At 38.5% G+C, this 27,931-nt stretch overlaps 2 protein-coding genes across 7 annotated transcripts in view; one reads left to right on the top strand and one right to left on the bottom strand.

The window, feature by feature from the left end:
* The window catches only part of LOC146332762 (protein diaphanous homolog 3-like), a 225,916-nt gene extending 225,139 nt beyond the window's left edge, over positions 1-777 (bottom strand). For 3 of the 4 annotated variants that reach the window (XM_084715020.1, XM_084715038.1, XM_084715028.1), the window contains exon 1: positions 151-777. In XM_084715020.1, coding sequence (XP_084571146.1) covers positions 151-273 — 123 coding nt within the window. In that variant the 5' untranslated portion in view covers positions 274-777. The remainder of the gene's footprint in view (positions 1-150) is intronic. The other variant, XM_084715048.1, reaches the window with a different exon arrangement.
* A 4,169-nt stretch (positions 778-4,946) lies between these two features.
* tdrd3 (tudor domain containing 3) lies at positions 4,947-21,997 on the top strand. 3 transcript variants are annotated; one of them, XM_084714989.1, is made up of 15 exons: positions 4,948-5,163; positions 6,713-6,797; positions 8,187-8,252; positions 8,948-9,108; positions 10,271-10,412; positions 10,961-11,032; positions 13,093-13,125; positions 14,707-14,856; positions 15,248-15,400; positions 16,059-16,236; positions 17,498-17,623; positions 18,352-19,304; positions 19,841-19,966; positions 21,242-21,375; positions 21,748-21,997. In XM_084714989.1, exons 1-14 carry the CDS (start codon positions 5,120-5,122, stop codon positions 21,356-21,358), a joined length of 2,406 nt encoding a protein of 801 aa, XP_084571115.1. In that variant the 5' UTR covers positions 4,948-5,119; the 3' UTR covers positions 21,359-21,375; positions 21,748-21,997. The 3 variants fall into 3 exon arrangements, with proteins under 3 accessions (XP_084571132.1, XP_084571115.1, XP_084571124.1); XM_084715006.1 differs by lacking the exon at positions 21,748-21,997 and having other exon boundaries at positions 4,947-5,163; positions 21,206-21,344; XM_084714998.1 differs by lacking the exon at positions 13,093-13,125 and having other exon boundaries at positions 4,949-5,163.
* Positions 21,998-27,931: the final 5,934 nt, after the last annotated feature.

Raw genomic sequence — 27,931 nt, 5'->3', positions numbered from 1 at the left:
GGGTTACTGTATCAACTTTGACAAGGACTGAGAGGATCACATTAGCAAAAACTGAATGATACCCCCTCCTCGCATGTGGCTGTACATTGTACACATTTAACACATAAAATGTGATACAACAAACGTAAATATTTAGTGTGCCATACTTACAAACTTTGGCTTGCGTTCACTTTCATCGTGACAGGACGTGCTGTGATGCGAAGAGCCCTTCTTCTTCTGTGATTTACTGTCTCGTCCGGTTGTGGAGTCAAACCGCTGGCTATAGCTGTCCATGTTATTAACCTAATGACTCCTACACGAGATGATGGCAACCAAAGACGTTAACCTTGTAATGTATGTAACGTTAGCACACACCCTAAAATGGTGAAGGACAACGCACGGGGAACTGTCTACATTACCATTACCGTCTTGAACTGGCAGGACAGCTAGTGTCAATAAATACGTACGTCCAAAGTATACTAGTTTGTCAAAAATCAGAGATGTCCATACGTGTATTCTGGAGTCTTTACTCCCAATACGTCAGTTTAGCTAGCTAGCAAGTTTGCTATACTATCATTCACCGGTGGCTTTACTTAGCGCTAATCCAATTTATGGACTGTCACGTAGCCTAACTCCTTAGTTACCTCCAACAGAGGGAACGCGGCATACAACAGAACGGTTTCCCTCGTTAGCAAATTTTAGCCAGTCGTAAATTCAAAGCTATAGCTTTCTGTTCATTCGAGCAGTATGCTAATTGAAGCGCTGGCTGTATAAAATTTATGTGGCAGATATTTTTTGACAGACCCGCGCAATGAGGACGTCACCTCCGCGTGTTTAATCCAGCCAATAGCATCCACTCAACCACAAAAATGGAATCGCCATTGGTACACCCCCCTCTATTTACAGTTGGAAACGCATTTGATTGGCCCTACTGAGCTGTCAATCATTCTTACTTCTTCTTAGGGGTGTTCCTTTTACCAAATCTGTGTCTCCCGCCGGTGCGATGGTTTATGTATCCTGGGTCAGCCGTGGGTGGAGAGGTGGTATCACTTTATCTGCAGTCAGTCAGGTCATGTTGGACAGAAATTATACAAAACTGTCACTTTAACAGCGTAATTATTTAATGAAATGCATTAACCCATATACATACGTAATACAATTACCAACCATGAGAAGTGACGAAAACAAACGTTTCCTTTGGAGTAAGCAGTAGCCTGTTTTAAAACTTAATTGAAGTGTATGGAAAATATATTGCATACAAATATGTGTAGTCTAACAGTATTAAAAAAGTGAATAAGTGGGGAAATATCTAGAAAAATACATAAGAATTAAATTATATTAAAAAAAGAAGTGTTATCATACCTATTTATGTATTAAAACAAATAGGTAAACGCACATACCATATTTTAATTAATGTAAATACCAACCATGCAAAGTGACAAAAACATTTCACCTACTTTAGAGCAGGCACACAGTAGCCTATTTTGTTCTTTTTTACTTTGTTGAAGTGTATGAAAAATGCTTTACAATACAAATATGACATGGAACTGTAAAGACTAATTATCCAGACAACAGTCAGGCAAATGCTTCACATGTATGTTTCTCACATATAAAACAGAAGAGGGACAATAAAAATAAGTTGTTTCAGTATGTTCGTCAGAAAAGGACCAAAATTGAAGATAGTTCACAACAAAAAGGCATCCAACAAGATTGTAGAATATGCTGAATTTAAAGCTGAACCCAGACCTAAAACTGTTAAAATTATTGTCGATTGTGCAAACTCTGTTTTAGTGTTGCATGGGTAAAAGGACAAAATACATACATCCCTGAGAGGTTTGATCAATTTTATATTAACTCATAAAAGGTCTATGCACATTTGACTGACTACCTACTGTCTTTTGGGATTGCACAGCAGATTATAGATGACAAAAACATCTCTGTGTTGGTCATTTTACCACATTAGTGGACTATGACTCGCTTCTTTTCAGGTAATTTTCTGTATATTTAAAAAAAAAAAAAAAAGTTTCTTCCCATTCTACCCTGTTACATTTCAAGGACCCAACAAGCCCTTCACGTCTCATGCAGGCTTTCATGTGAAACATGGGATAGGAAAAAAATTGAAACTGCCATTTTTTTCTTATCAGATTGTTATAGTGAAAGTGCTCTATGCTGTTGGTTTTCAGCTTTGTTTAGCAATTTAAAAGTAAGCCAACAGTAACAGCAAAATCCCAAATACCTTGTCTGATGAAAACAGCAATGAGTTGATGTGATGCAACAAACAGAAACTTTTGAGATCCTTCGAATGTGCTCCACTCAGAACATGATTTACTCCCCCAAGATATGCAGCACAGTATCAAAGCGAGCCCTCCAATCACTATGAAACATGTCTGCCCAATTAGTGAAACCCATGAATTATAGGAGAATATATTAATTATGTGGAATACTGAGCGTGAACCACATGATGTTAATGACATCTCTTGGTGGATGCTAAGATGCAAGCTGCTGTAAAGACAGTAAAGTTTAGGAAAAAAGGCCACTAGCAGTATTAACCTCTCCACTGCCTTTGTGCCTCCAGACAGCTAGGAGCATGCCAGTCCTCCCTAAAACCTCAGTAGTGCAGTCAACTGACAATCAGACACATGTCGCCTATTGACAGTTACAACATCAACAACTTGTTATGAGTTTGATTGACAGTTTGAAAGAACATATCCTTTCACCCACAAAAACAAGAAGCCTACAGTATATACTTGGCAAATCGACAACAGGTCACAGATTTCAGCTGCCTTTTAGCTTATGTAATTTGTTCAGTTGTTATATTTCAAACATCAGTCTTTTACCAGTGGAGCTGACTCAGTATAATTATGCCCCACTATTACTGTGTCAGTCTGCAAAATTTAAATGCAAATTAAAATGGATTCTTAGCCTGATATATGGCTAGAGATTATACAAGCGTGGCTTATATGTGGATTTTGTTTTATATAAAATGTTGTAAATGTTTTCTTTTCAAGGCAAAACTTGAAGTCAAAGGCCACCGTTACATAAAACCTTCAGCTATGAAATCAAATCTGACTTTCTTTGAATTCTGAAAATATTACTATCTTTGAAGACCTTTATTCCTCGAGTCTCTGAAAGGCTATCTGCATGGCTGCCAGCAGTGTGTTAACACTTCTCGTCTAACCAAAAACACGCCTTTTGCCTTGTGCTGTGTTAATCCTCACTGGCAATAAAAAAGATCTACCCTTGTGAATTGGTCAAAGAATTGCCACAGGGCTGTACTATACAAACACCCCAAAGACCAAATAATAGAAATTCAAATGTCCTTGTAATGATAATGACATTGATTTCTGCTATTTAACAAACAGTCCACATACAGAAAATCCATGTCAGTTTGAATGTTTTTTTTTCCAATAGAACTTGGTCTGCTGTATTGTTAGTATTTCAAGAAGTGTGAGTATAGGTTGTTTAAATGATCACTCTTATATCAAAGTCTTCATCTCAGTATTGTGTGCAATAAACGCAGTTAAACATTGTTGCATGCCATCTGTTTTGTATAGAACATTTATTAACTTTTTTTTTTTTTTTTTTTTCCAGCTAGGTCAAGTGAGGTAGGTCAGAATGAAAATTAAAAGCTAAGTCTCAGTAAGGGAAATGTTATCTTGACAATGAAGGTCCATTTTATTACTGGGGCTTCTGAGTAAAAACGGCTTTAAACCTTGTAAAACTTGTATCAGGAGAGTATGGCAACTGTTTTAACATATCAGTGTGCAGCCACTGCCATCTTGTGGCTTCAATTAAAATTGCATCACTGCGTCAGAATTTGGGATTTTTTTTCACTGATAATTAAATCACACCAGGTATTTTCTTTCACAAATCTCATACAGTACACATTTTCAACATATTTTAGTAATTTATAGTGATCCTAGTTTGATCTGCAGACTTTATTATTTTTATTAAATAACAAAATACTCCTCTCAAACTGGGGGTCCATGGTTTAATGTAAATCTATTCCCTGACATGAAAATGTTTGGTAGCCCTGCAGGAGTGCTTTAAAATGCACAACCATTCTGAAATGGATGCATGACTATGTCAATAATAAAAAAAAAAGAAAGTCACCATCACCATGGAAAACCTTCAATAGTTTTCAGCACCCAAACCATCACAAAACATTAATAAAGACATTTAAATCAGTTTAGTGTATGGTTCATTAAGTGATGTGGAATGGACATGACACCATTGTTCAGACAAACTTTGCGAAAGCACCATCTGACACAACTAATGAAGTAATGTTATATTGGACCCTATACATAAGTTTTTCTGGTGTTGACTTCGAGCCCTGCTGCTTAAGCTATAATATGTAGGTGTAAAGAGTGCCTGTAGAGTCTTATTTCACATCTAATGATACTTGTAAAGATGAACCCACTAACGCTGTGATGTGAGATGTGCAATAAAAAGCAGTTTGTAAGCAAGCATGTGGTAAGTTTATTACCACAAGTCAAACAAGGTAAGCTGTGCTCGATCTTTTATGTCAACTTGTGCACACTGACCGCATATAAAGCTTAAGATGCAGCTATTGTCAACTATCCTCAACATTCGTGACTGGATATTTACATGAGATATTTTGCGCCACATTTTTTAATATTCCATTTTTGGGGTGCACAAAAATGTTAAAATATGTTTCTGAAATCACCTGATGCCCATTGCATCATCAAAGTAAAATCTCTTGTATATTAATGAAAATAACATGAGAAAATAACTTTGCTGGGCTGCCAGATTCGAACTTGGCTTGTAAACAACTTCCGTAGGATCTAACACCAAAATGAAACAACGTAATGATTCGCAGGAGTTCAGAAATTCCTCCTTCAAGAAAAGCACAGGGTGTTCCAACCTCCATCCAACCTATCCATATGAGAGGATTAAAACGAGTTTGAACTACAAAAAACGTATATTGACCCTCTCGGCACTCCGTACTAGCAGAGCGCGTCTGGGTCGATGACGTATGAAACGTACGGTCGTTCAGTACTCACGTTAGCAAGTGTATTATTGTTAGGAGGAGAATATGTCTTACAGAATCAGATAGTCGTTATTTAAGTGTGCTCACTTTAAACCTGTTTGTGTCGTTATTTACCCATCTACAGTCTGGATGAAAATGACGGATTTGTCAGAATCTCTGACCAAAGAGGGCTGGTAGGTAGCATGGTAGCTAACGTCAGTGAGCTAGCTAATGTTAACTCACTGAGGTGCCAGATCGGTGTTAACGGCTAGCATAGCCCATAACACTAATCATTAGCTGTATATATACATTACAGTTTTGCGATAGCACAAAGTTTGTCAGATTACATACAAGCTCTCCAGCTTGTGCAGAATGTGCCAACGTTATTAGTCTGTCTGAAGTGAAACTAGTGCTAACTTAACTAAGCGCTAGCGAGATAAATAATGTTAGCTAGCTAATACACACTTAGCATGCCATTACTGTATCGTAAACTGTTGACGCCACAGTTTGTGTTAACCGATGGTAAGCAGTAGTAACGTTATATGCAGAGATGGTCAAAGAGCCGACCTCAACTAAATCCAAACACTTGGAGTGTTTTTTTAAGTCAAAAGTTCCCAGCAGCACGTACAATGTCCAGCTAACTATTACAAGAGTGCTGGCTGCAGCCAACCCTGGTCTTCAAAACATCCCAAAATACACATTTGTCTGCTACAGTGTTGTAGGTTTGTAATGGGATGGTCCCTACTGCAGTGTTGTACTACTTCTCTAACGCTAATACAATTAAACGAAGCGTTAGTTATTAATGTTATATTATAGTAGGTGTCTGTTATAAGCCTAGAGACATTTAAAGAGAGAGTTCACCCGAAAATGAAATTTGAGTCATTATCTACTCACCCTCATGTCAGTTGAAGGCTGGATTTAGTTTTTTTAGCTCATGAAACAGTGCTGGAGTTTCAGAGCAAAACCGCAGAACAGAATCTGCAAAACAATGTAAGTGGATGATGATCCATTTTCAAGTGAAAAAAAATCCAACTGAAAATAAAGTATGAACTGCCTCCATACTGCTCCTTAAACTTAATCCAAGTCTTCTAAATCCCCAGTATGCCATTCACTTGTGCTGGCACAGTGTCACACCACTCTCAGATGGTGGGCATGGGCATGTTGACGTGGCTCCAAGCTAAAGATATACAGTGAAGATTTATGCTAAAAACATGGTGTAAATGTCTTTCAAGTAAATTTGGCATGCGTGGGCTTTAGGAGACTTGGAATACATCGGATGAGCGGTATGGAGACATTTTATGTTTCTTTTTTTCCAGTTGTTTTTTTATGTTTGTTTCCCTGTGAAACTCCAGCAGTGTTTAGTGGACTAAAAAGGTAAATGGACCTTTGATTGACATGATGGTGTGTAGATAATGACTGAATTTTAATTTTTGGGTGAACTATCTCTGTAAAGATGACTCTGATTTAATACATATATTCACATTCATTATAATGCACACATTTTTCCTTTATCAAAAATTTGTGGCTTCAGGGATTTTCATTAATATTTCTATTACATGTGTAGCCCTACTGAATTGTTGAATACTTATGATCTGTCTACCAATATTAGCAGATTTCTTGTGATTTATAGATCCTCAGTGTAAGCTTATAAATGTTTTAACATAATTGTACTTATGCATTCTAACTTACCACCTGAAACCTCTGTTAACTTCATCATCTTCCACCTTTTCTGTCTTCTTCCAGGTACCTCAGTGATGAAGGCATAGCAGAACTGAAAGGATCTGCTGAGAAAATAACCCACAATGACATTATTCGTATTGCACTTGATGTAAGTTTTAATCTAGTAAATTTTTAATATAAAATTTTCAAGTGTAACTCTGTCTGGTTCCAGTAGATAGCTGCTCAAAATTAATAAAGTGCCTAGATATGCTTGAGTTTTCAGTCTGTTTTGGTCTAGACCTTCTAATGTAAGTAGACTTGTGTCTTGCACTTTTACATCAAACTATTTGCTTTTTGCTCTTTGATCAAGGAGTTAAATCCAGTCAGTTTCCTACCTCATAACCTAACATCAGAAATGAACTTGAGGACAAAGGTTAATTGATTTTCATAGCATGGAGAGATGACAGAAGTGTAATGCAGCCATTATGATTAGTTCATAATTCTAATAATGATAGTTATAAGTAAAATGCTGCACTTTATGGAATAAACACAGTAATCAGTACACAAGAATTACAGTCAAAGAAGTGAAACAGCTTTTCTGTAAGAGTTTCAGAGTTGTACATAAGGCAGTGATACTACTTACCTGACCTGCAGTTGCAGACAAGTCCAGAACATACAGTAGCTACATTCACTGTAAAAGCCTTGACCTTTACGTTTGGCCTGGAGTGCTGCCAAAAGATCTTAGACTGCACGTCGGCTTATTACTGCACACCTGGTTGAACAGACATGTAGTCGCTAGAGCTTTAAAAAATAATCAGGGAAATCTTCAAAATAGCTCCAAAATCATTTGGGAGCAGCAGCTGCTTTTCTAACAAAACGATCAGTTCCATCTCCTCAACGCTGTTAGAAGTTTTGATGCAGCATTTTGAAATAATTACATCGTAATTGTGTTTAGATGCATTTATTGAGCCAATATAAAGAAGCAATTCCCTTTTTTAGGTTTATTGGGGAAGTAAAAGGCTTATTTTTAGAGATGTTGTCAGCTGCAATAAAACAGGATTGTAAAAAGGATGGGTGACGGGGCCATTTAGAGTTTGTGTCTTGGTGCAGTCAACACAAATCTGACAAATGTGTGAAAATGTAAAACTGTTAAATATTGAAAGTAATTAGTAAAGTAAATTTGAAAGGTAATTCAAATTTAATTAGCTTATATTCGCTAAACCATATAAATTAAATTTACACTTTGTAATGTATACTGTATGGCACTGCAAGTGCTGCAGATTTCTCTAATAGTGCGTGGATCTCCATTTCTGGAAATGAGGGCCCCTTCCTAAGCAAAAATACTTTTAGTTTGACAGTGTATTATATACATTATAGAGCTGCAACAATCAGTTAGTTAATCGGCTATTAAACTATTAATTAATCACAGACTATTTTGACAATCGCTCGATCACTTTGGGTAATAATTTAAAGGAAAAAAATGTTTAAAATCTCTTTTTCCATCTTCTTAAATGTGAACATTTACATTACATTTACATTACATTTGTCTCCTTTGCAGAGTGATCTTAGGCCTATTGGAAGAAAATTTCTACCCACTGATATCAATAGTGGACGAACTGAGAAGGTGAGTGGTGCAAAATTCTTATGTCTACTTCAAAACTATATTTTTGAAATGTAGTGGCAAATGACATGCTACTGTTTTTCACATCTAAAAGTCAGTGCAGGCTGAAAATTTCAGCTGAAATGCAGTTTACATAGACCCCACTAGATGGCCCTAACACACCAACAAACAACGATCAGAGAGCTGCTTCTTCACCTGTGAAACTGGAGTTGAGCAACTGGAGAGAAAAAAAAAATGTTCCAAATGGTGTCAGAGGATTAAAACATGTAATTCTGTGTGAGCTTAACCCATGCTCTCTTCATGCTCAGGACAAGATGCACATTCGTGTCAACCTGTTCATACACTCACCATGTACAGTGAAAATATCTATCAGAGTGAATGTCATCTGAGTGTCTGTAATGACATTATACTCCATACAAACTGTAGAATTGCTTTTTTGCAATTAGATGTTGCACATTTCTTTTCACATAAACAGAAATCGTTATTTGAGAAGATCAATCTGGTCCCTGTATAATAAATAAACCTGTGCTGACATTGAGATACTAAATGGAAAAAGTTCTTTTTTATTATGCCTTAGAAATACTTTAATGTAACAATCAATGAATCCTTGTTTGTTCGTTATTGCAGTCCTCCCCTGCATGCTGCCGAGTTGCTTTTTTAAGCCATAAATTTTTTTGTTGTCTCTTGCACACGGCCAGTTGGAGGGTCCATGTGTTCTCCAGGTGCAGAAGGTGAGGAACGTATCAGCTCCTAAAGACCACGAGGAGTCCCAAGGCGCACCGCGAATGCTGCGGCTTCAAATGACAGATGGGCATACCACCTGTGTTGGATTGGAGTTTAAACACCTGTCTAAGATCAGGTACCTATATAACAGTTTTGTTGCATTAAGAAATATGTCAGATTCAGTGTAAATGATGGGGTGTTGTGTGGTGTAATTGTTTGCAAAATTATTACCAGTAAGAAATAACATTATTTGTTTATTTGTTTACTTGTTTTGAAAATAAGTAGTTGTTAAAAAACTGCATTTCTAGTAGCTACAGGCAAAGCCATTTGTCATTAAGCCAGTTCCTCATTTATTCAAAGCCAGTGTGTAAGATTCTGCCCACACACCTCTCCTTCACCTCCTTGTCCACACTTTCACCCCACCAAATGCCTCAGTTTTCCCTTTATCTGCAATTTCCACGTGGTGGCAGCTATCTAACAATTCCCGGCCTTAATTACATCTCCATCCCAGCAACGGTGGCCTTGGCGACTGCTGCCATGGTGACTAGCCAGTCTGTACAGGTGGAGTGGCCAGAATGTGGGCCTTGACTTCCTGATGGGAGAGAACAGAACAAATCCCCTCTTTATGAGCAGCACACACACACACTGGCTACCAACAGCGGTGGTTAGTGTTTTCTTATGAAAGTGTCCGCTTTAGTGTGCGTGAGTGGCAAAGAAGGATGAGATGGATTACAGGACTGTTCAGTGTGCGAGACGGCAATACTGAGGGGTGACAATTAAGCATTAAGTAGCAAAATTGATCAGAGGGTGCATAGTGTGTTTGTAGGATTGTGTGTGTGTGTGTGTGATTGAATCGAGGATAGCGAGTGCCTCACTTCTGCATTGGCCGCTATCATGAGAACAGCATCTATCCCAGAGGTTTGGAGTGAAATCCCTAATTGTTGCTTTGGCATCCGGCATCAGTAGCTGGAAATCCCTCTAAGTCCCTGTGCTTTCTTAATGAGAGAGGCAGAGGCCTTATCAGGCCTGATGAGATAGAGGGGCTTTTAATTTACCATGAGGATGGGTGAGCAGCTGGGATTATTAATAGTCTCTCCTAGCCTCACCACCCATCCCCTGGCACTGCTCCATGTCATTTATAAAGTGGTATGGGTAAGGCAATAGGTTGTGGGGCATGGGATATGCAGTTGTTGTAATATCTCTCTTACCCTTGGATGTGTTTAAAATTTGATGGTTGATTAAACAATTTATATATTAAGTGTCCTTTCACACACTTTTATTGTTTGTTTGTTTTTCAGTCTCAATACCCCTCCTGGAACAAAAGTAAAGCTGCTTGGTACAGTCCAGGTTAAAAATGGTCTTTTGCTGCTTGATGACTCAAAAATCTCTGTCCTCGGAGGAGAAGTTGATCACATGGTGGAGAAATGGGAACTACAAAGGGTGAGGGACAGTTTTACAATTATGGCTCACCTGTTTTTTCTAAAAAAAAAAAGGAACTTGTATATATTAAATCTGCATTAAAGGGACAGTTCACCCCCAAATCAGTAATACATATTTCCCCTGTCCTGTACTGCTATTTATCCATCTACATTTTTTGATGAGAGCTGCAGTGTGTACTCTGGTAGATTCTACTTTAGAAAGAAAGTAGTTCCCAACAAGGTCTGTGGATTATTTTGAGGAGCCAGGTAAGGATTTCTGGGAAGAGACACTGGCGTTTTCAGATGTATTTTTTTTTTCTTCTTCGTGTACTAAAAGCTGAGTGCCATTTTGAAGGCAGACATCTCTCCAGCCGATATCTGAAAAACTTTGCAACTCTCACCAAAAATATCTAGATGGACCAAAAGCACTACAGGTAAGAGGAGAAATATATATTTTTCATTTTTGGAGTGAACTGTCCCTTTAAAGGCCACTATCAGTCATTACTCTTGCTACTAATGTATTTTGTCTTAGTTTTTAAAATTGATCTTCCTTTACCATTAAACCTGCAGAGTCTGGCCAAACACAGCAGGAGTAACATTGGAGCAGAAGGTGGACCTCCCCCCTTTGTGCCATTTGGTCAGGTGAGAATAATAATAATAATAATAAATAATAGTGAACTTTTCAAAATAAAGTTACAAAGTGCTTCTCTGACATAAACACCAGAGGAAAACAATAAACCCTGAACAGGAATATAAAATAGCAAACCAACAAAATAAAACAATCAGGAAAATGTGGTGATTATAAAGTGTTTTTTTTAGCTGTGATTTTAATAGAGGTCAGAGCTACTGTTGAATAACAATAAGCTCAGCATTGTATGTGAGGGGCCGGGCCCAGGCCTGGCTCCAGGAGTGGCCCTTTATGTCGCTTTTCTCAGCAATGTTCTCTCTGATCTTTTTGAACTAATTGTGAGGGTCTTCATGAATCTTTAAAACACATGACTGAATTTTAATTCTGCTTTGCTGTCCTGCCACACAGTTTCCCCCTTGAAAAATAAAAGCATGAGAGTGTTGCCTTTGTATTCAAATAAAATGCCTAGCAAGAATATGGCTGCATGTATACAGCCATGAGGAACCATATATTTAGTATTAATAAAGTCAACCTACTTCATAAAACCTTTGTTTACACTGTGGCTCAGCAAAGCGTCAGCTTAATAATACATGCGACCATGCTACTTTGAAAAAGCACTGCAATGAATAAGCTGCTTGTTTTGTTTCATATCATCATGGAGATCTGTTGGAATCACTTGGCAATCTGTTCACAACAGTAGGCCTGTTATACACTTCTGTGCTGTTTAGAGACCAACGGAGGAACGAGCGATGAAAACTTTGAAAAATATGCATATTGGATATTCTTTATGGCTTTGAAAGTTTAACACAAACTGGAATACAATTAACACACTACAGGATGAGTACATAATGCATTGTTTTGCCTTTTTTTCTACCAGCCGCTTGTAATGTTAGCCCACAATTGGCTAGGTTTTATTATCAGCATCTTATACCACCAAAGTATCTCAGATATCTCCCATTTCTGTTTTGTTCATTTTGAGCTTACACATAAATTATATAAAACCTCAATAGTATGTATACATTTTTAATTAGAATGATGATTTTTTTTTTCAAAATATATGTAGAAACTTTATTTAGAACATCAAATAAGCAGCTTCTTCTATTGTTTTTAGTCACTGCCAGAATAAATGTTTATTAAATAATTATGATTTGGTATCTAATTTACAGGTTCAGTTGAGTAGAATTAACATGTTCATTTTCAATTCATTAATTTCTTCATTTTGTGAACCCTCCTTTGCTCAATTCTTTCTCCTAACCCCCAAACACATTTCAGGCAGAGAATTTTTCCTTGCTGTAAGCCCTGTAAAACTACTGAGCCTGAGTCAATACTCCCTTGACAAGGATCACAGCTTTCAGAGTGGGATACATCCGTATCAGCTTGACACTTGGATTTTGGGATTTTCGCCCGCACTTCATTCCAGATTTGCTCAAGCTTTGTAAAGTTGTTGCTTCTGGTTGTTATATATAAATATTATCCTATTCCAAAGTAATTGGCAGTCTGAAGCAGATTCTCCTCAAATCTATGTCTGCAATTTCCTTGGTGTTATGTTCAGTTCAGGTCAATCAGTTCCACTTCTCCCAGTTCCTGCTACTCAGAAACATTCTCACAGTATGAAGGTGCCACCACCAGGCTACACAGCAGGAGTGGTTTAAAAATTGAGATGAAGTGGTGGGCTTTCGCTGGATATTTTGGTTACCCTAAAGAGTTAAATGTAGGTTACATCAAGGGCAAAGTGGAATATAGATCAGAGGATGTGATGACTTACACACAGTCAGCCAGTCACGTCACTGGTCTCATTTCTCTTAAGTAATTGTGCCCGTCACAGTGACGCATGATGACAACTGCTTCACAATAAAAGGACCGGCCTCTCCAGGAAATTATTCTATTGTCTGATGGGTGCAGAGTCACACAATGTGAACACGCAGCACCACAAATCTTCAGCCAAATTCAACTGCTGTGGATAGTAGTTAGGCTGTTAGTACAATCACATCTGAAACAAATCATTTAAAAATTGTTTGGTGAGTACAAAGAGGATTAATGATCTCTGGTAATCTGATGTTTCTCGCATAAACAGACAGAATACAGAGTCATAACGGACCTGTCTGGTGTAAGTAGAGCTGTGTGAGGTTACTTTGGAACAGCCTGGTGTGATTTGCATGTGATTTAATGAAGGTAAATACAGGTAATGGCACTGTGCTCTAGCATGGCACCTCAATGTACATGTCCCTCTGCCGTCAGTGGGCTGTTGGGTTTTAATGAACTGAAGGAGAAGCTTTTCATACAGTCTAAAGCAGCTCTGGACAACATTGTCAGAATCAGTTATACATATTCTTTTTAAGACTGATTTAACAGTGTTCCTGTTTTGTCCACATTAAGCCTCAATTCTTAATGCTAATCTAAACGCATCTGCTGGTTGGGGAGTGTTTAATCAAATTAGTTTATTTACCTTGTAAGCACTGCTCTGTTATCTTATTTGCTCTTGTTGACAAAATCATCAGATTGGCAGCAGATTGACACCAGAAACAGACGTAGTTTTTGTGGATGTGGGCCCACGAAATTAGTGCCCAGTTTTTTTTTTTAATGTGGGTGAACTAACCTCCTAACACCATAACAACACATTAGTGCTTAGCAAGTCATTAAGTTTTCCACTTCTGCATGATACTCCTGCTTCCTCCATAATTACTCTCACTCTCTTCACTCTAACAGGTCATCAGTTTCATCTTATTTATTACTAGAATGTGACTTCATTCTAGTTCTGAAGTTGCTAATAATGACATTAAATCACACCCTTGAGTGTAACATGTTACTAACAAAATAAAAGATATAATCAAGATTTTTTCATGTCTCAAAATAAAAGAAAAAGCTTTTGCTAGTATTATTTCCGTTTCCCTGGAAACACATGGTCCAGCAAGTAGACCCTTGGTAACGACTTGGCAACAGAAACCATTTCTAGTCCCTGTGGAGTTTTACCAACTCGAGCTAACATTAATCTTTTCTAGAGATCATGGGATTTTCCCAAACTGAATAAATCCAATACATACAAACACAAAACTGCTTTGTTAGTTCAGTCTTGATGTAACTAAGATATCTGCTAGAAAAAAATATATTTTGTTACTGTGTCTGCAAACTTATCATGTATTTTTAAGCTAGTATAACCTGTCACAGACTCAGTGGGGCAGAGCTGGTGAAGGATGCTGAACAGAGTTTCTGTTTGTGAAATATTTCCAATAACTTGGATCATTATAAAGTCCGAAGGTCAAAATGTATTGAAAAAAGACAAAAGATTCCCATATTCCATAGCTGTTCACTGCAGTCACACTTGCCAGTTTGTCACACACAAAGCTCCTGTGTTGAAGGGCGGCCTACAGCAATGTAACAGCACCATAAAATCTATTCATCAAAGAAAGTTTATTTTAATTATTCTAAAAATGTTACTTAAACAGATGTAGGAAATAGCCTCGCAGGGGGTCATAGTCTATTATTGGCCCTTTGTTGTTTGTGATTTATTTTCAAAAATATCGCTCTCTGGACAGAGTACTATTTCTAGTGATGAGCACGGTGTGCTGTCATGCTGACTTGAGCATGTTCTAAATGTCTAGTTGACCAATAAGATTGCTTGGATGGAACTAGCTGTTGTATAATCTCTCCTTGAGAACACGTTCTCACTCTCTCCGTTTGCTCCCTGCAGAAATGTGCAAGGAAGGATGAAGTCGACAGCAGAGAGCTCGACCAGAGGAAGACCCTCCAGACTCACAATGTGGTCAAAAGCACTGACGAGAATGATGAGTTTGAAAAACAGCGGACAGCAGCTATTGCTGAGGTTGCCAAGACCAAAGAGGTGAGTAAACCTTTATCATGAGGATGTTTGTTAAACATATCTTACTTAATACAGGGTACTTTGATTATTTTACAGAGCTACTGCAACCTTCTTTCTCACATTTGTTAGTATGACATACTCAGTCTGTTATACTATATAATCATCTCAGGCAACAAGTTATAATAATATCCTGGAGTAACTTATGATTTTCAATTTGACCTCTATTTAAAAATTCAGGCTCCTTATTGGCATTCTTCTTAACCTTGATTTCCATTGACATTTGAGTAAGTTACCAAATTAAAAGTCGTAGTTCCACTGCTAACTACAAAGTTCTGTTTCATGCTTTGACTTTATTGTTTAGTCTAACCCTGCAGTGCAGCTCTATTGATCTTCGTGTTCTTTTATTTGCCAGGGTCCCCGCACGTTTGGTGGTGGAGGAAATGCAGGCGGTAATTTATCCAGCGCTGCTTCCTCCTCCCGCAGCCGAGACTCCTACCAGCAGAGGAGAAGAGAGGACAGACTGGAAAGAACTGAAAGCCGGCAAGATGGAAACTATCGAGAGCTGGTGAGAACTTGGTCCAAACCTGTAAACCACCTGTGTTGAATGAAATTATGATTTTGCCTCATATTACTGACACCTCCATGCACTGTGACAAAGCAATTTAAAGGCTGGAACTTGCTCTGCGTTCTTCTTTAGTTTCTTTGGACTGGATTGAAGTCTTATTTCATGGTGGCTCGTAGACTGGATGAGGCATTGATTATGATGATATTGTGGAAATCTTAATGAATTGGAGACTAGGTCAGGTTTTCCAATCAAGCGGCAGTCCATTTGTCTAGCTGTGAGTCGTCGGTTTCCAGGCAGAACTCAGCCAGCTTTTGGCTGAACACATGAATAGGTTGGAACAGGATATTCTAGTGTTTGGCTTGTGAATGTGTTAATGGTGGTTTGAAACTTTAAAGCACACTAATCCAAGCTGAAACTAAACTCAAAGTGATACCCACCTGGCCAACTTAAAAGGAATGGAGGTTCTTTGTAGATTTTTTCTTTCCTTTCTCCAATGTCCATCCAATTCATCTTTCTCTGTCACAACAAACCGTACCTCTGTGTCTAAAATTATCAATAAAAAATAAAACATTAACCATCCAGGCGTCTTTTCCTCCTCTTCTTGTACATTATATACAATCTTTCCTGTGTCCTCTCTGTCATTATGTCCTGTGTGTAGGTGGATGAACGTGCTCTGAGAGACATCATGGAGATGGGTTTTAACAGGGAGGCTGCTCGGCAGGCTCTGATGGACAATAACAACAACCTTGAAGTGGCATTGAACAGCCTACTGACGGGATCTTCTGGTAGCAGACCTGGTCCTGTGGTAGCTGAATCTAACAAGCCCCAACCCAGAGGTACATGCACAAACACACACACACATGCATGCTGCCCACTTTGCCCTATAGCCTGACACACTTGGTATTTCTACAGAGTAAGAGTGAAATTGGAGGAGTGATGTGGTGCCCCTTTAAATGCATTGGAAATCACCTGCAGCCTAGTTAAAGGTCCACAGTGGCGGTTTTGCTTGTTTTAGTCCATTTACCACAAATTGCATACACACTTTACTGCCGACCATTTTCCCAAGCTCACGGTAAGGTCTGTGATGGATGTCCTACTTTACCTGCAGTCATTGTTTCATATTTGTTTCAGTGCTGAAAATCAACTTGCAGAAACTTGAAACTTATTCCATCACACTGAACTACCTACTACCTTTTTTTTTCTCATCATGTGGTACAGCCACTGTGAGCAGTGACTGATTTTAAAGCTTTTATTGTTGCTGCTTACATGGATCCTCTGAGTCAGCTACAGAACATTAACCTTTTCAAATTCATTTAATCTTTAAGGAGTGTATGTGTTCCTATATTATTACTCCCATTGAATAAAAGTAAAATATCTTGCACACACCCAGACACACAACGCAGAGCCTTATTACACCTACTTTAAAGACTGAAAGGAGTACACACCCAGTTTCATTATTCAAACTGCTCCAGTCTACATGAGTGGTTCCCAAATGGTGTGCCATGAGGCAAATCCAGGTGTGCCATGGGAGTTTGTTACAACTATACATTATTATTGCTGTATCGCAGTACAACTCTGCCTATACAAAAATAAATGCATTTTTAATTTACAATGTGAATACTCTGCATGCACTCATTTCCAAATTCAGAGGGAAATTCCGTACGTAAAAAAAAGAAACAAATAAAACCTTCATTCAAGGCAAAATGCAGTTTTTGCTGTTTGTGCAGTTGCTGGTGGGAATTATTCGAGGGCATGTCCCTTTTTTCAGTTCCATTGCCTCATTTTTAATTCATGACCTGGCTGGTTTAAATGGACATGTTGCTGATTTGATGCAATTTTGAGATAGTTTCAAATGAGTTGTTGAATTGTTTTCTTAATAAATATTTAATGATATAGATGATTGTAAAATGTTATTTCATATTAGTAAATACAAATATATATTTACAGAGTAAGAAGAGTGATAACGTGTTTTGTGTCTTTTGCACAGAAATGAATACAGCTGTGCCTTGAGATTTCAGCTTACCCTTTGGCGTGCTTTAGGCCCAAAAAGTTTAAAAAACACCTGTCTTCTATCTAATTCATGGGTTCTTTTCTCAGCCAGAGGAAGGGGAAGAGGCAGGTCCAGAAATGAAGATGAGGAGGAGGGAGCAGGAGGAAGGCCATCTGGACCCAGTACTCTGTTTGACTTCCTGGAATCCAAAATGGGAGTTTTCTCCATTGATGGTGGGTGAATTCGTCTGGATTTCATTCTCATCGGCCTTGGTCCCTCTCTCAGGTCTTTCACTGTCACAGTTAAACTGATTTTTCAGGAAGAAACGTTTCACATGATTTTAAATATGTGTTTGTTTGCTTTCAAAACAGTTATTTGGTAAGACTGTACTAATTAATAAGAATACCTCAGTATGGAGTCACGATTGGATTCCGATAGATGGCTGTCTCGTTATTGTGAGGTCTTGTTCTCTGAATATCCAAAATCAACTTTGAAGTCTAGGGCTGCAACTAATGATTATTTTCATTATCAGTTAGTCTCACAATTATTGTCATGATTAATAGATCAATTCTTTGGTCTATAAAATGTCAAGTAATTGTGAAAAATGCTCATCACAATTTCCCAGAGCCTAAAGTGGTGTCTTTGAAGTGTTTTTTTGTGTCCAACCAACAGTACAGCAGCAAATCCTTACATTTAAGAAGCTGGAACCAGGAAATGTTTTGCATTTTTCCTCAGAAAATGACTAAAACAGTTAATTGCTTCTGTTAATGATATTTTGGTCATTTAATACTGTTCCCTTCATGTTTTTCGTTTAGTGTTTTTAGCAGTCATTGATCTTCACTGAATAACTGTATGTAGCATATGCTGCTGTAGTCCTGTCAATATGCTTTGTGTTATTCAGCCCATTATTGTTTGCCATAGTTTTTGATTACACTGCTCTCTTTTTGGTTTCTTTTCTCAGAGCCAAAGAACCAGGCACCACAGAAACATCATGAGAGTAAAGCGAATTTCTCCAACTCAGACTATTACTCCAAAGACACATCTCAGACCAAGTTCTCCTCGCATAATGAGCACAGGCAACAAAAGAATGACAGACCACCTCGCTTCCACAGGGACACTGATTTTCCCAAACCCGGCCAAGAGCCTCTCTCTAACTGTACAACCTCCCAAACATCAGCCCAAGCTCAGCAGTGGAAGAGTCAGGAGAGATGGTCACGAGGCACTTCAGACAGATCGCAGAACGACAGGAGAGAGATGCGAGACGAGCATAGTTTTCCGTCAACCTTCACAACTACTTTCACACGTTCAAAAGAACCTCAGCAGCAGATGGAGTTTAGTGGATCTTTCCACCAGCGATCCAGAAATGGAGATGGTGGTGGGAACATGGGCGGACTGTCTCAAAGGAGAGGGGGAAAAGACAGTGCACCCATGTCTAAACTGACTAATTCAGCAGGTGGTGAGCTGGATGGAAGAGGAAATATTAAACGTACAGACAGAACCGAAGAGCCCAACAACAGCAGGAGGATGGGGAAGAATGACCGGCCAAATTCAGACCACTTTGACCGACAACGGGACAGCGGACCGCCAAACTTTAACGTGAGGGGAGGAAGCTCAGGGACGTCCCAAGAAGCGGGGTTATCACGGGATTGTCGAATTATGACAGGGGATCCTTCTCATTTCCAAAATGGAGATATGGAGCACAAAAGAACTGGTCCAATCAAGCCACCAAACTCATCTTTTCCCCCGAATAGGGACCCACCCCCCAAGAAAAACACCTCGAATAACCCAGGACCTAAAAGAAGGTCAGGACAAGGCAAAGGTCAAGGACCTCGAGGGCCAGAGAAAAGTCATCTCATGGAGCGCGCTTGGAAACCGGGAGACCAGTGCCTGGCACTGTACTGGGAAGACAGCAAGGTACGTCATTCCTGGATTTAACATGGCGACAGCTGATAATTGTTGAAATTCAACAAATTCAATTCAAATTTGCATTCAAGTTACTGTTTGTCAAATCAGACAGAGTGTGCTGAAGTAAAAACCAAAATGAGCTCATAATGTAACATGTAAATTGTTCATAGTAACTACTGCAGATTGGACCACTGAGGCCTAAATGTGTTAAAACATTAAAATTAACTAAATTTGTTACATTGAAAACTCACTGACAGACATTGTGGGATTTTAGAAGTGTCAACTGTTCTTTTTCTTTGTCTGAGAGCTTGTTTGACAGTTATGTTAAATGACATCAAACAATAATTAGTGTGATTGTGACTCATTTTCTCCACCATGGTGTTGACAGTGTGTTAGATTTGTTTGTCATGTTGTAATTAATTGATATAAATTTCCCTCTCCCTTGACATGTGGAAATGTTTGTATTAAAATAATGAGATCTGTTTTTTTCTCTCTCTGTGTGTGTGTGTGTGTGTGTGTGTGTGTGTGTGTGTGTGTGTCTGAAGTTTTACCATGCCAGAATAGATGCTGTGCATCCATCAGGCTCCACGGCTGTGGTTGTGTTTAGCGATTATGGAAACTGCGAAGAGGTCCTGCTGCATAACATCAAACCTGTTACTGCAGACATGTTGGTAAGGAGAAACAAAATATATTACTAACATAATTTATCATTTATCATCACATCACTTTAGATTATTTGAAGTGGGGTTGTATGAGGTACTAATCCATAGTCAGTATATTATCTACAGCAGATGGCAGCTGGCACACAGTTTGGAGAAGCAGCAGGCATACTGGTGTAGGAACCAAATCATTGTACTGCTGTGGAGGTGACCAGCAAAATGTATTTTAGCATCTAAAAAAGGCCAACCTAAAAAGCTCAACATCAGTTTAAGTCTATGCAGCCTTTTCAGGGGGGAAACACTGTTCTAATAAACCGAATATTGCTCTCTCCAAAGCCACCAGACTCCTTTTGCAAAAACAGTCATTTTACCTCGCAGAACATGGTAGTTGCTGATCTACCACTGTCTCGATCTGCTAGATTGGTCGTGTTATTGTGTGACTATGGTGAATTTGAAATAACCCTTAAAAACCCCACAAAAATCACACAACAACACAATCAAACCAACAGATTGAGGCAGCGGTAGACCAGCAGCTCCTGTGTTCTGTGTAGTAAAATTACTGTGATTCACAAAGGAGTTTGTTTGCTTTGGAGCGGGCGATATTTGGTTTCTATAATGCCTGTTTTCCATCAGAAAAGTCACATGCAGAACACATCTTGGCATTGTCTTGCTGAAACAAACAGGCATGTGTCTGATAAAGCTGTCGTCTGGATGGCAGCATGTGTCGCTCCAAAACCTGCATGTACCTTTCAGTATTTACTGGGCCTTCACAGACGTGACAGTTAGCCATGCCATGGCCACTAATAGACCTCCATACAATCACAGATGCTGGCTTTTGAAGTTAGTGCTGGCAAAAGTCTGGATGATCCTTTTCCTCTTCAGGCTGAAGGACAGGATGTCCGTGAGTTCCGGCTCATGGTTTTGGTACACTTAAACTGATATTTATTTTTCTTGGTTTGCCTTTTTTTTTTAGGTAGCTAAAATAAGTTTTGGTTCTGACCCTGTCCTCAGCAGTACATTACATCGCTTCCTACATTGATACTCCTGCTGCTTCTCTAAACTTGGGGTCATGTCAGCCACCATGTTCTGTAGGTAATACACTGACTATGGATACGCATTTATCCTAACTCTCCCTTTGAGATCAGAATGTGTTGCTTAATACTAAGTGGAATTAATTAATGAAACTGTATTGAAGTCGGTCATGAAAGGTGATGAAGTGTGAATGACATTTAATCTGATGATTACCCACAGTAACATCACAACCATATCAAATGTGCAATATGGCAGGAGGAAGATGATGGTTACTATGACAGTTCACTAGAGTTTCGTCGTGGGGGGGACGGACAGCCTAGACGCACAAGACCGACACAGCAGTATTACCAGCCGCCAAGAGCACGAGATTGATGTGTCTGCGTTTACAGGTAAATAATTATGAAATAGGGTTTTTCATTAATAATTAAAACAACAGTTTGTGCACAATATGTGAAAAATCTTCATATCTTTTTAATGCACAACATTTTAGTAGAATGTACTTCTTTTCATCGTGGTGGGAATTTTGAATTATGACAAACATGAGAAAGTATAGACAATACTGTACTGTACACCACAACTAAAAATTGTATTTTATTCAGTAATTTCAACTCTCATGGCTTCAGCTGATACAATGCATTGTGTAAAAATGTATTTCACAAAGTCTCAAGCAGTCCTGATCCTTCAAAATGCCCACATGCCATCAAATTGCAAACATGGTTTATTTTGTGAATGTAATTCTTGTCTTCTTCTCCATCCATCAGTGTGCTTGTCCCTCATCCTTCCATGACAGAGACTTTTGTGCAACAATCCAGAGTGCTTCCTGAATTTCTATGTGTCAACATCGTCAGGACATAACAGAACTTTTCAAAGGGCTTGGACACCATGCAAAAATAAAATAAAATACTGACATGAGCACCTGTTGATTTTGTTAAGAACATATCTACTGTATATGTTGTGAAGATTTGTTAAATGGATGCATTAAAATAAACGATTATTATAGTATGTAGCGGATTTGTTGTTTTAATGTGTTTTTATTTTTAACTATCCAGTTCAAGTGATAAATAAAGTAATCCAGGGCAGAAATAGAAACTCGGGGATCTTTGGGTTCATTTTTGATTACATGACCAGCATTTTAGTTTTTCTTCAAGTTCATTGGAGTTAATTCGGTCTCACTTTATTTTACAGTACACTGATGAGATGTAACAGGCTGTACTTGGTATTAAATTGGACAAAAACTTGAAATAATGTGCTTTATCAGACATTAGTTATATCCTAATTTAACACTCTACACCTTTCATTATAAGACAGCATTAGGCCCTTTATTAGACCCTTATTAGACCCTTATTAGACTTTACAAGAGAGTAGTTAGAAATACATCACAAGAGAACTGTACTGTAAACTTAAGTGTATTATTTTCCACTGTTAGACCCTTATGAAACTTTATTAGAGAGTAATTTATAGAGTATTACAACATAACTGTACTGTAAACTAAAGTTTACTAAATAGATGCAAGATAAACAAAAATAATACAATTCAGTGTACAGTACAGTTCTGTTATAATGTGTCCCTAATTACTCTCTGATAAAGGTCTAACAGTGGGGAAATAACGTGTCCCTAATTGCCCTCTCATAAAGTCTAATATAGGGTATAACTTCTGTCTAGTAAAAACACTTTTTCTCCATTCTTCTCTTTTTTGTATAATTTGATTCAAAGTACAACTTTTTACATCTTATTAGTGTACTGTTAGGGATATACTATCTAATTAGGGTATAACTACTGTCTGATAAAGAACATTATTTCTATTTTTTGTCTAATTTGATACAAAGTGCAGCTTGTTATGTCTTAACAGTATACTGTAAAATTAAGTGCAACTTAATTTTAACTGATTAACCTCTACCTTATTCACAGTAGTACACTTGTGTAATTTCTCCTCTTGTGGATAGGCATACACACTATGAGTCCATAGCCAGCAGCTCGGGCTCATTTGTCGTGTTCTGTGAAGCAAGTCCAAAGGGTAAGACAATCTCTTCCCCCTGTAATAGAGACGGTTACATTGCAGAGATATCATTTTGCACATTACAAAAGGGACTGTACCCAGCGCACACACACCACTGAGTTGGCTGTTTATGGACTTGTGCTGTGCAAGAGAGACAAGTTTTACACATCAAGAAATAATGTCCACCTTGGCTCCGATTTCACTCCTAGCAACGGTGGGAGACAAATGGACAATGCAGCAGGGTTCAGCAGAGAGGTCGCAGCACTATTCTGTATCACCGGGCCAAAGGATTTGCTTTATTTTCCAACTGAGACGCCAAGCGAGCGTAGATGAATAATTAACGGCTGGTAATATGGAAACCTATCCGCTAGAGAGGAACTGAAAGTGAAGCTCTTGAAAGTGTTCTTGGGGACTGACCGTGACACACTGGCCAGATAATCATAAAGGATTGATTTTCAATCAGACAAACTGTGATATTTCAGTGGAGAATTAAGCCCATTTCATATTGAATGTTTTTTTCTTGGTGCTGTGAAATGTCAGGCAGTACAAATATTAGGCAGAAGCCCTGTGGTCCCCTAGTCATTAGACTCGACAAATGTAAGGTTATTATTTGTCCAAATATTGACACTGTGGATTATTGGGTCAGTTTTTTTTTATTACTTGACAAGCGTAAGTGAAGGAGAGAAACTCAGTAACAACAGCAAGACCAAAAAGATTTTTTTGAATTAATAATAAACACGCAGTATATTAAAGCTATTTCAGGGTGTTTCTAGGGAAAATCTGTCCAAAACACTTTTTAGGATATGATTTGATTCTCACTGCTTGGGTTATGATCTTTACAAAACCACAATTAAGACCAAATGAGCGATCCAATGTGAGCATAATGTCAGTGTGACATCCCATTTTGTTCCTTTATAAAGAAAGTGAAAGACTATGAAAGCTGGCAGGACAGATTAGATTACATCTTGTTTTTCATGTTTATGTAACTGCACAGTTGATTCAATCTTGTTGATGCCATGATTAGAGTAAATCTAAAGCTTCAAAAGCTGTGCATGTTTTCCTGTGACAGACAGACTCTCTGTGGTTAGATATGATCTCAATTATCCAGTATTCTACAAACAATCTTAGACTATGATTGGATTTTACGTGAAAGGATTTACACCGGGAGTGAAATGTACTGGAGCAACAACTCGCTTTTTAATGTTCAGTCTCAACTGGTTGCTGCAGCCAGCTTCAGTTTGATTGTATTTCCATTTATTTTGTATTATGAGAGTGTTATGAGAGGGTGGCATGATTTCTCAGTGGATAGCACTGCCATCTCGCAGCACAAAGGTCATTGGTTCAAATCCGAAAAGCATGTCCTTCCTACAGGTCAAACAGTCTGGTGACTGTAGAATTGCCTGTAGATATGAACGTGTGTCTCTCCAGCAATGCTGTGCAGAGTGTACCCTACAAATACCTTCAGGTAATGAATCCCAAAAAGATAATGCTCTGCTTAACATTCAATAGTTCATCGTCCCAATAGCTAAGTGATAATGTACAGAGAACGCGTCATTATTGTGACTTATTACACAGCTTTGTTAAATACTCATTTCTGATTAGTCAAGTACAGCATTCTGAGGTCCGTTATTTCTTTATAGCAGACCACTGCTATGAAGAATAGAAGGTTGCTATGGACGCAGTTCATTATAGTCCCTGGAGGAGCCATAAAATCATTTGTAAATCAACAAAATCAGTTTTAAATCACTGTTTTGTTTATTGATTTATTTTGCTAAGTAACTGTGTAGTAAGTGGGACAATGTACAGAGAGCAGGTCAGTATGATAAAATAAACCCATTCAGGATTATTCAAGACCTGCACAAGTCCATCAGTGTTTATTAATGACCTGCTTACTGTACATTATCCCGTCCATAAACCCAGACAGGGTGGTGTTGGGGTCCCACTTTATGTGGGACTGCACAACATTTACACAGAAACTACTTTTTTTTACGAATTAATAATTTGATACAAGTCTTTCAGAGTCAGTGATCAGAACTTTCATCCATAGGGGTTTATTTTGCAATAATGACCCACTCTCTGTACATTATCCTGCTTATTGCATGACTACTTACCAATAATAATAATAATTTGACACAAAAATATATTTAAACATGTTTTTACTTATTTAAAAATGATTGTGTTGCTCATCCAGACTCTGTGATCAGAACTTTGTCCACAGCAATGGTTTGCTATATAGAATCAGAGGCGAGTAACAAGGCTGTGTAATAAACTGGCAATGGTAAAGTTATATATGTTTCTAGGACTTGACCTGACTTGACTCATTGACCCTGCCAGCTGATTTTGATGATATTTACTTACGAAATTCATATATGAAAATGCAGATATATGTCAAACAAGCTCATCCATACATTGTTTTTCTGTATTCATACTGAAATGAGAGACTGTTCAGTTGTGCCGTATGTGTGACTATGCTAATTAGAATAAAGCAGCATGGATTTTATTCCCCTAAATTGAACCAGGAGGAAGTTCTGCAATGAACATCAAAGGTTGCGCTTCCTCTTTTCTGCCTCGTTCATTTTGTACCACGGTCAACAGAGGAACATGGAGAAACAGGCATGTTTGTTAAGGTTTAATTTGATAATACTAATAAGACCACAGCAGACATTTTGGCATTTTGGCATGTAAACACAGGTGTTACAAATGACACTAATTAAGGTTCTGTTCCATTCAGGTCAAACAGAGTCAGGGTGCTGCTATTGTGCATGTTGGCGCACTGGAAAGTGAGCTACACTATGATTGAAGATTCGAGATATTTATTTGTCACATGCATAATTGTACAAGTACAGCAGTGAAATGAAATTGCAATGAAACTTGACGTTAATTACTATCACTGGTAACACCTGTGTGTACCCTACTATTTCATATCAACATGGCTGCTGTAAAAAACAAAGGTCTATTCTACCAGGCTGATGTTGAGAGAAAAATGTTTTCCACATTGACCTTCTTAGTTTAGTGTGTTAGCATTGCTAATGTTAGCTAATCAGCACTAAACACAAAACATAAGTCAATAAGTCAAAAAGCAAAGAATTTTTTACTCGATTAAGGAGCTCTTCAATGTCACTTTGTACTCAGCTCCTTCAAGAGCTCCCGGTGTTAAAAAAAAGGTTTGGTGGACTTCAGGTCAAAGACTCATTTATGCTCCCTTTGCTTATGAACATATCCATGTCAAAGCATCACTGCCAACATACTTTCAAGCGTCCTTTATGCTACTATGGATGTTAAACAATATATCCACTTGATGGTGCTGCTCAGAGTCAAAAGTTACCCCAAAGTAGAAGAGTCACAAAATAACCAACCAACATGCCAGTGTTGTAGGAGGTTGTAATAATGTACCTCCTAAGCAAGAGGCAAAAAGGAGGCAGTTTTGTAGACAGCCGTGGTCTATGCAAACACTGAATAGCCTACATTGTGACACAAGGACTTCTTCGTCATGTCCTGTGTTGTGTCTCACTTGAACTATTGGCTACACTGCTACACTGCCCTCACGATTACCAATCATACCGCTCCATTTCGTCTGTGACTTTGAGAAAATGAGCACATATATGGACGGAATGAACACAGAGGACAGACAGAAAGCTCAGTCTGTGTCCAGAAGCATATCTAACAGAATGCCTAAATTAGGCTTCAGATGAAAAGTCAGGGGAGGTATTATCACAATTTATTTTGAGAGGGCCATGAATATATTTACCAAAGTTCACGGAAAAGGTTGTTGGAGTTTTGGGTCTAGGCCATAAATGTTGTAGCACCAGAGGAAAAGTCAGAGCATCACTAAAGTCAGTAGACTGTAATGTCTGTATAAAATTTATGGCAGTCCATCCAGTAGCGGTTGAGATCAGTTTGGATCAAAGTAATGCACTGTATAAGCCAGACTGACCAACTGACGTCCCTAGAGCCATGCTGCTATAGCACGGTTAAAAAGTAATGTTACTGAAACATTGAAAACAAGCTTGCTCGTTTCCACCTTGCCTTTTCCAGGCCTCTCTCCAGCCTGTAACCCAATAACCTTCAGCAACAGGAGGAATGCTTTTATCTCCAGGAGAGGGAACAACCTTCTTTCCCACATTAACATCCCCTTTGCTCTGCCCCTTCGTTTCCCACCTGCCTCGCCTCTCCTCATGTACCCATTCACAGCTGTTGGCCATTATCTTTCTGCTTACCTGACCCCTCACCCTCCATCTCGACACCATGGTACTTTTGTCGCACTGACATCTGAACCCTGTGATCCTGTTAAATGCCTCCTTTCGTACATAATTTCTACATTCGCCTCAACAACCAAACCCTTTCTCTCGGTCTCATAGATGGGGAAAAAGAAACCTGAAAGGCGGTTACATGACTGGCCGGAGAGTTAATTTCCTTCCTAGCATATTTCGTACCCGCTGAGAGAGAGGGACAGGGTGCTGCAGGAATGACATTTGGTGCCCTACCTTTGTAAGAAAGGGCTTTTGTATTGCTTATATCAGCTCTACCTACCTAACAGTCATTTAAGATGGCTAAATTACAGGTTAATTCAATATACATATGGGAGAATGTATACACTTGCATTCTGCCTTTTCTAACATACTATAACAAGGTAAAACACCTTGAATGAATGGAGAAAATATACACTGAGCAAAGAGAATGCGACCCTTGAAATTAACGTCATACCATTTATCCTCTAAAGGTCAGATTAGAAACCAAAACTCTCCTGATTCTGGTGCATAAAAGGAGGAAATTGGACCTTTAGCTACTCTTAAAAAGATTACAATCCCAGGAAATTGTCAACACAGGGACATTGGAAGGGTTCAAGTCCCTGATGGCCTGTTTGCCTGGTGATGGGTTATTCTCTTTTCCGTAGTTGTAGAAGGCTTAGGGTGGTTGTTTGCATGTGAATCAAAGAATTTAAAGTCAAA

This window comes from Lutjanus erythropterus, chromosome 1 (assembly GCF_056507025.1).
Source record: "Lutjanus erythropterus isolate fLutEry1 chromosome 1, fLutEry1.hap2, whole genome shotgun sequence".
NCBI classification, from domain to species: Eukaryota; Metazoa; Chordata; class Actinopteri; order Lutjaniformes; family Lutjanidae; genus Lutjanus; species Lutjanus erythropterus.
The sequence above is the reverse complement of the archived record's forward strand: the minus strand, read 5'-3'. Positions and strand labels throughout refer to the sequence as shown.

Coding starts and splice junctions, on each gene's coding strand:
- tdrd3 (XM_084714989.1), top strand. CDS start 5,120: ATGAAAATGACGGATTTGTCAGAATCTCTGACCAAAGAGGGCTG. Junction 10,413..10,960: donor AGAAATGGGAACTACAAAGG/GTGAGGGACAGT, acceptor TTAAACCTGCAG/AGTCTGGCCAAACACAGCAG. Junction 19,967..21,241: donor CTGTTACTGCAGACATGTTG/GTAAGGAGAAAC, acceptor GCAATATGGCAG/GAGGAAGATGATGGTTACTA.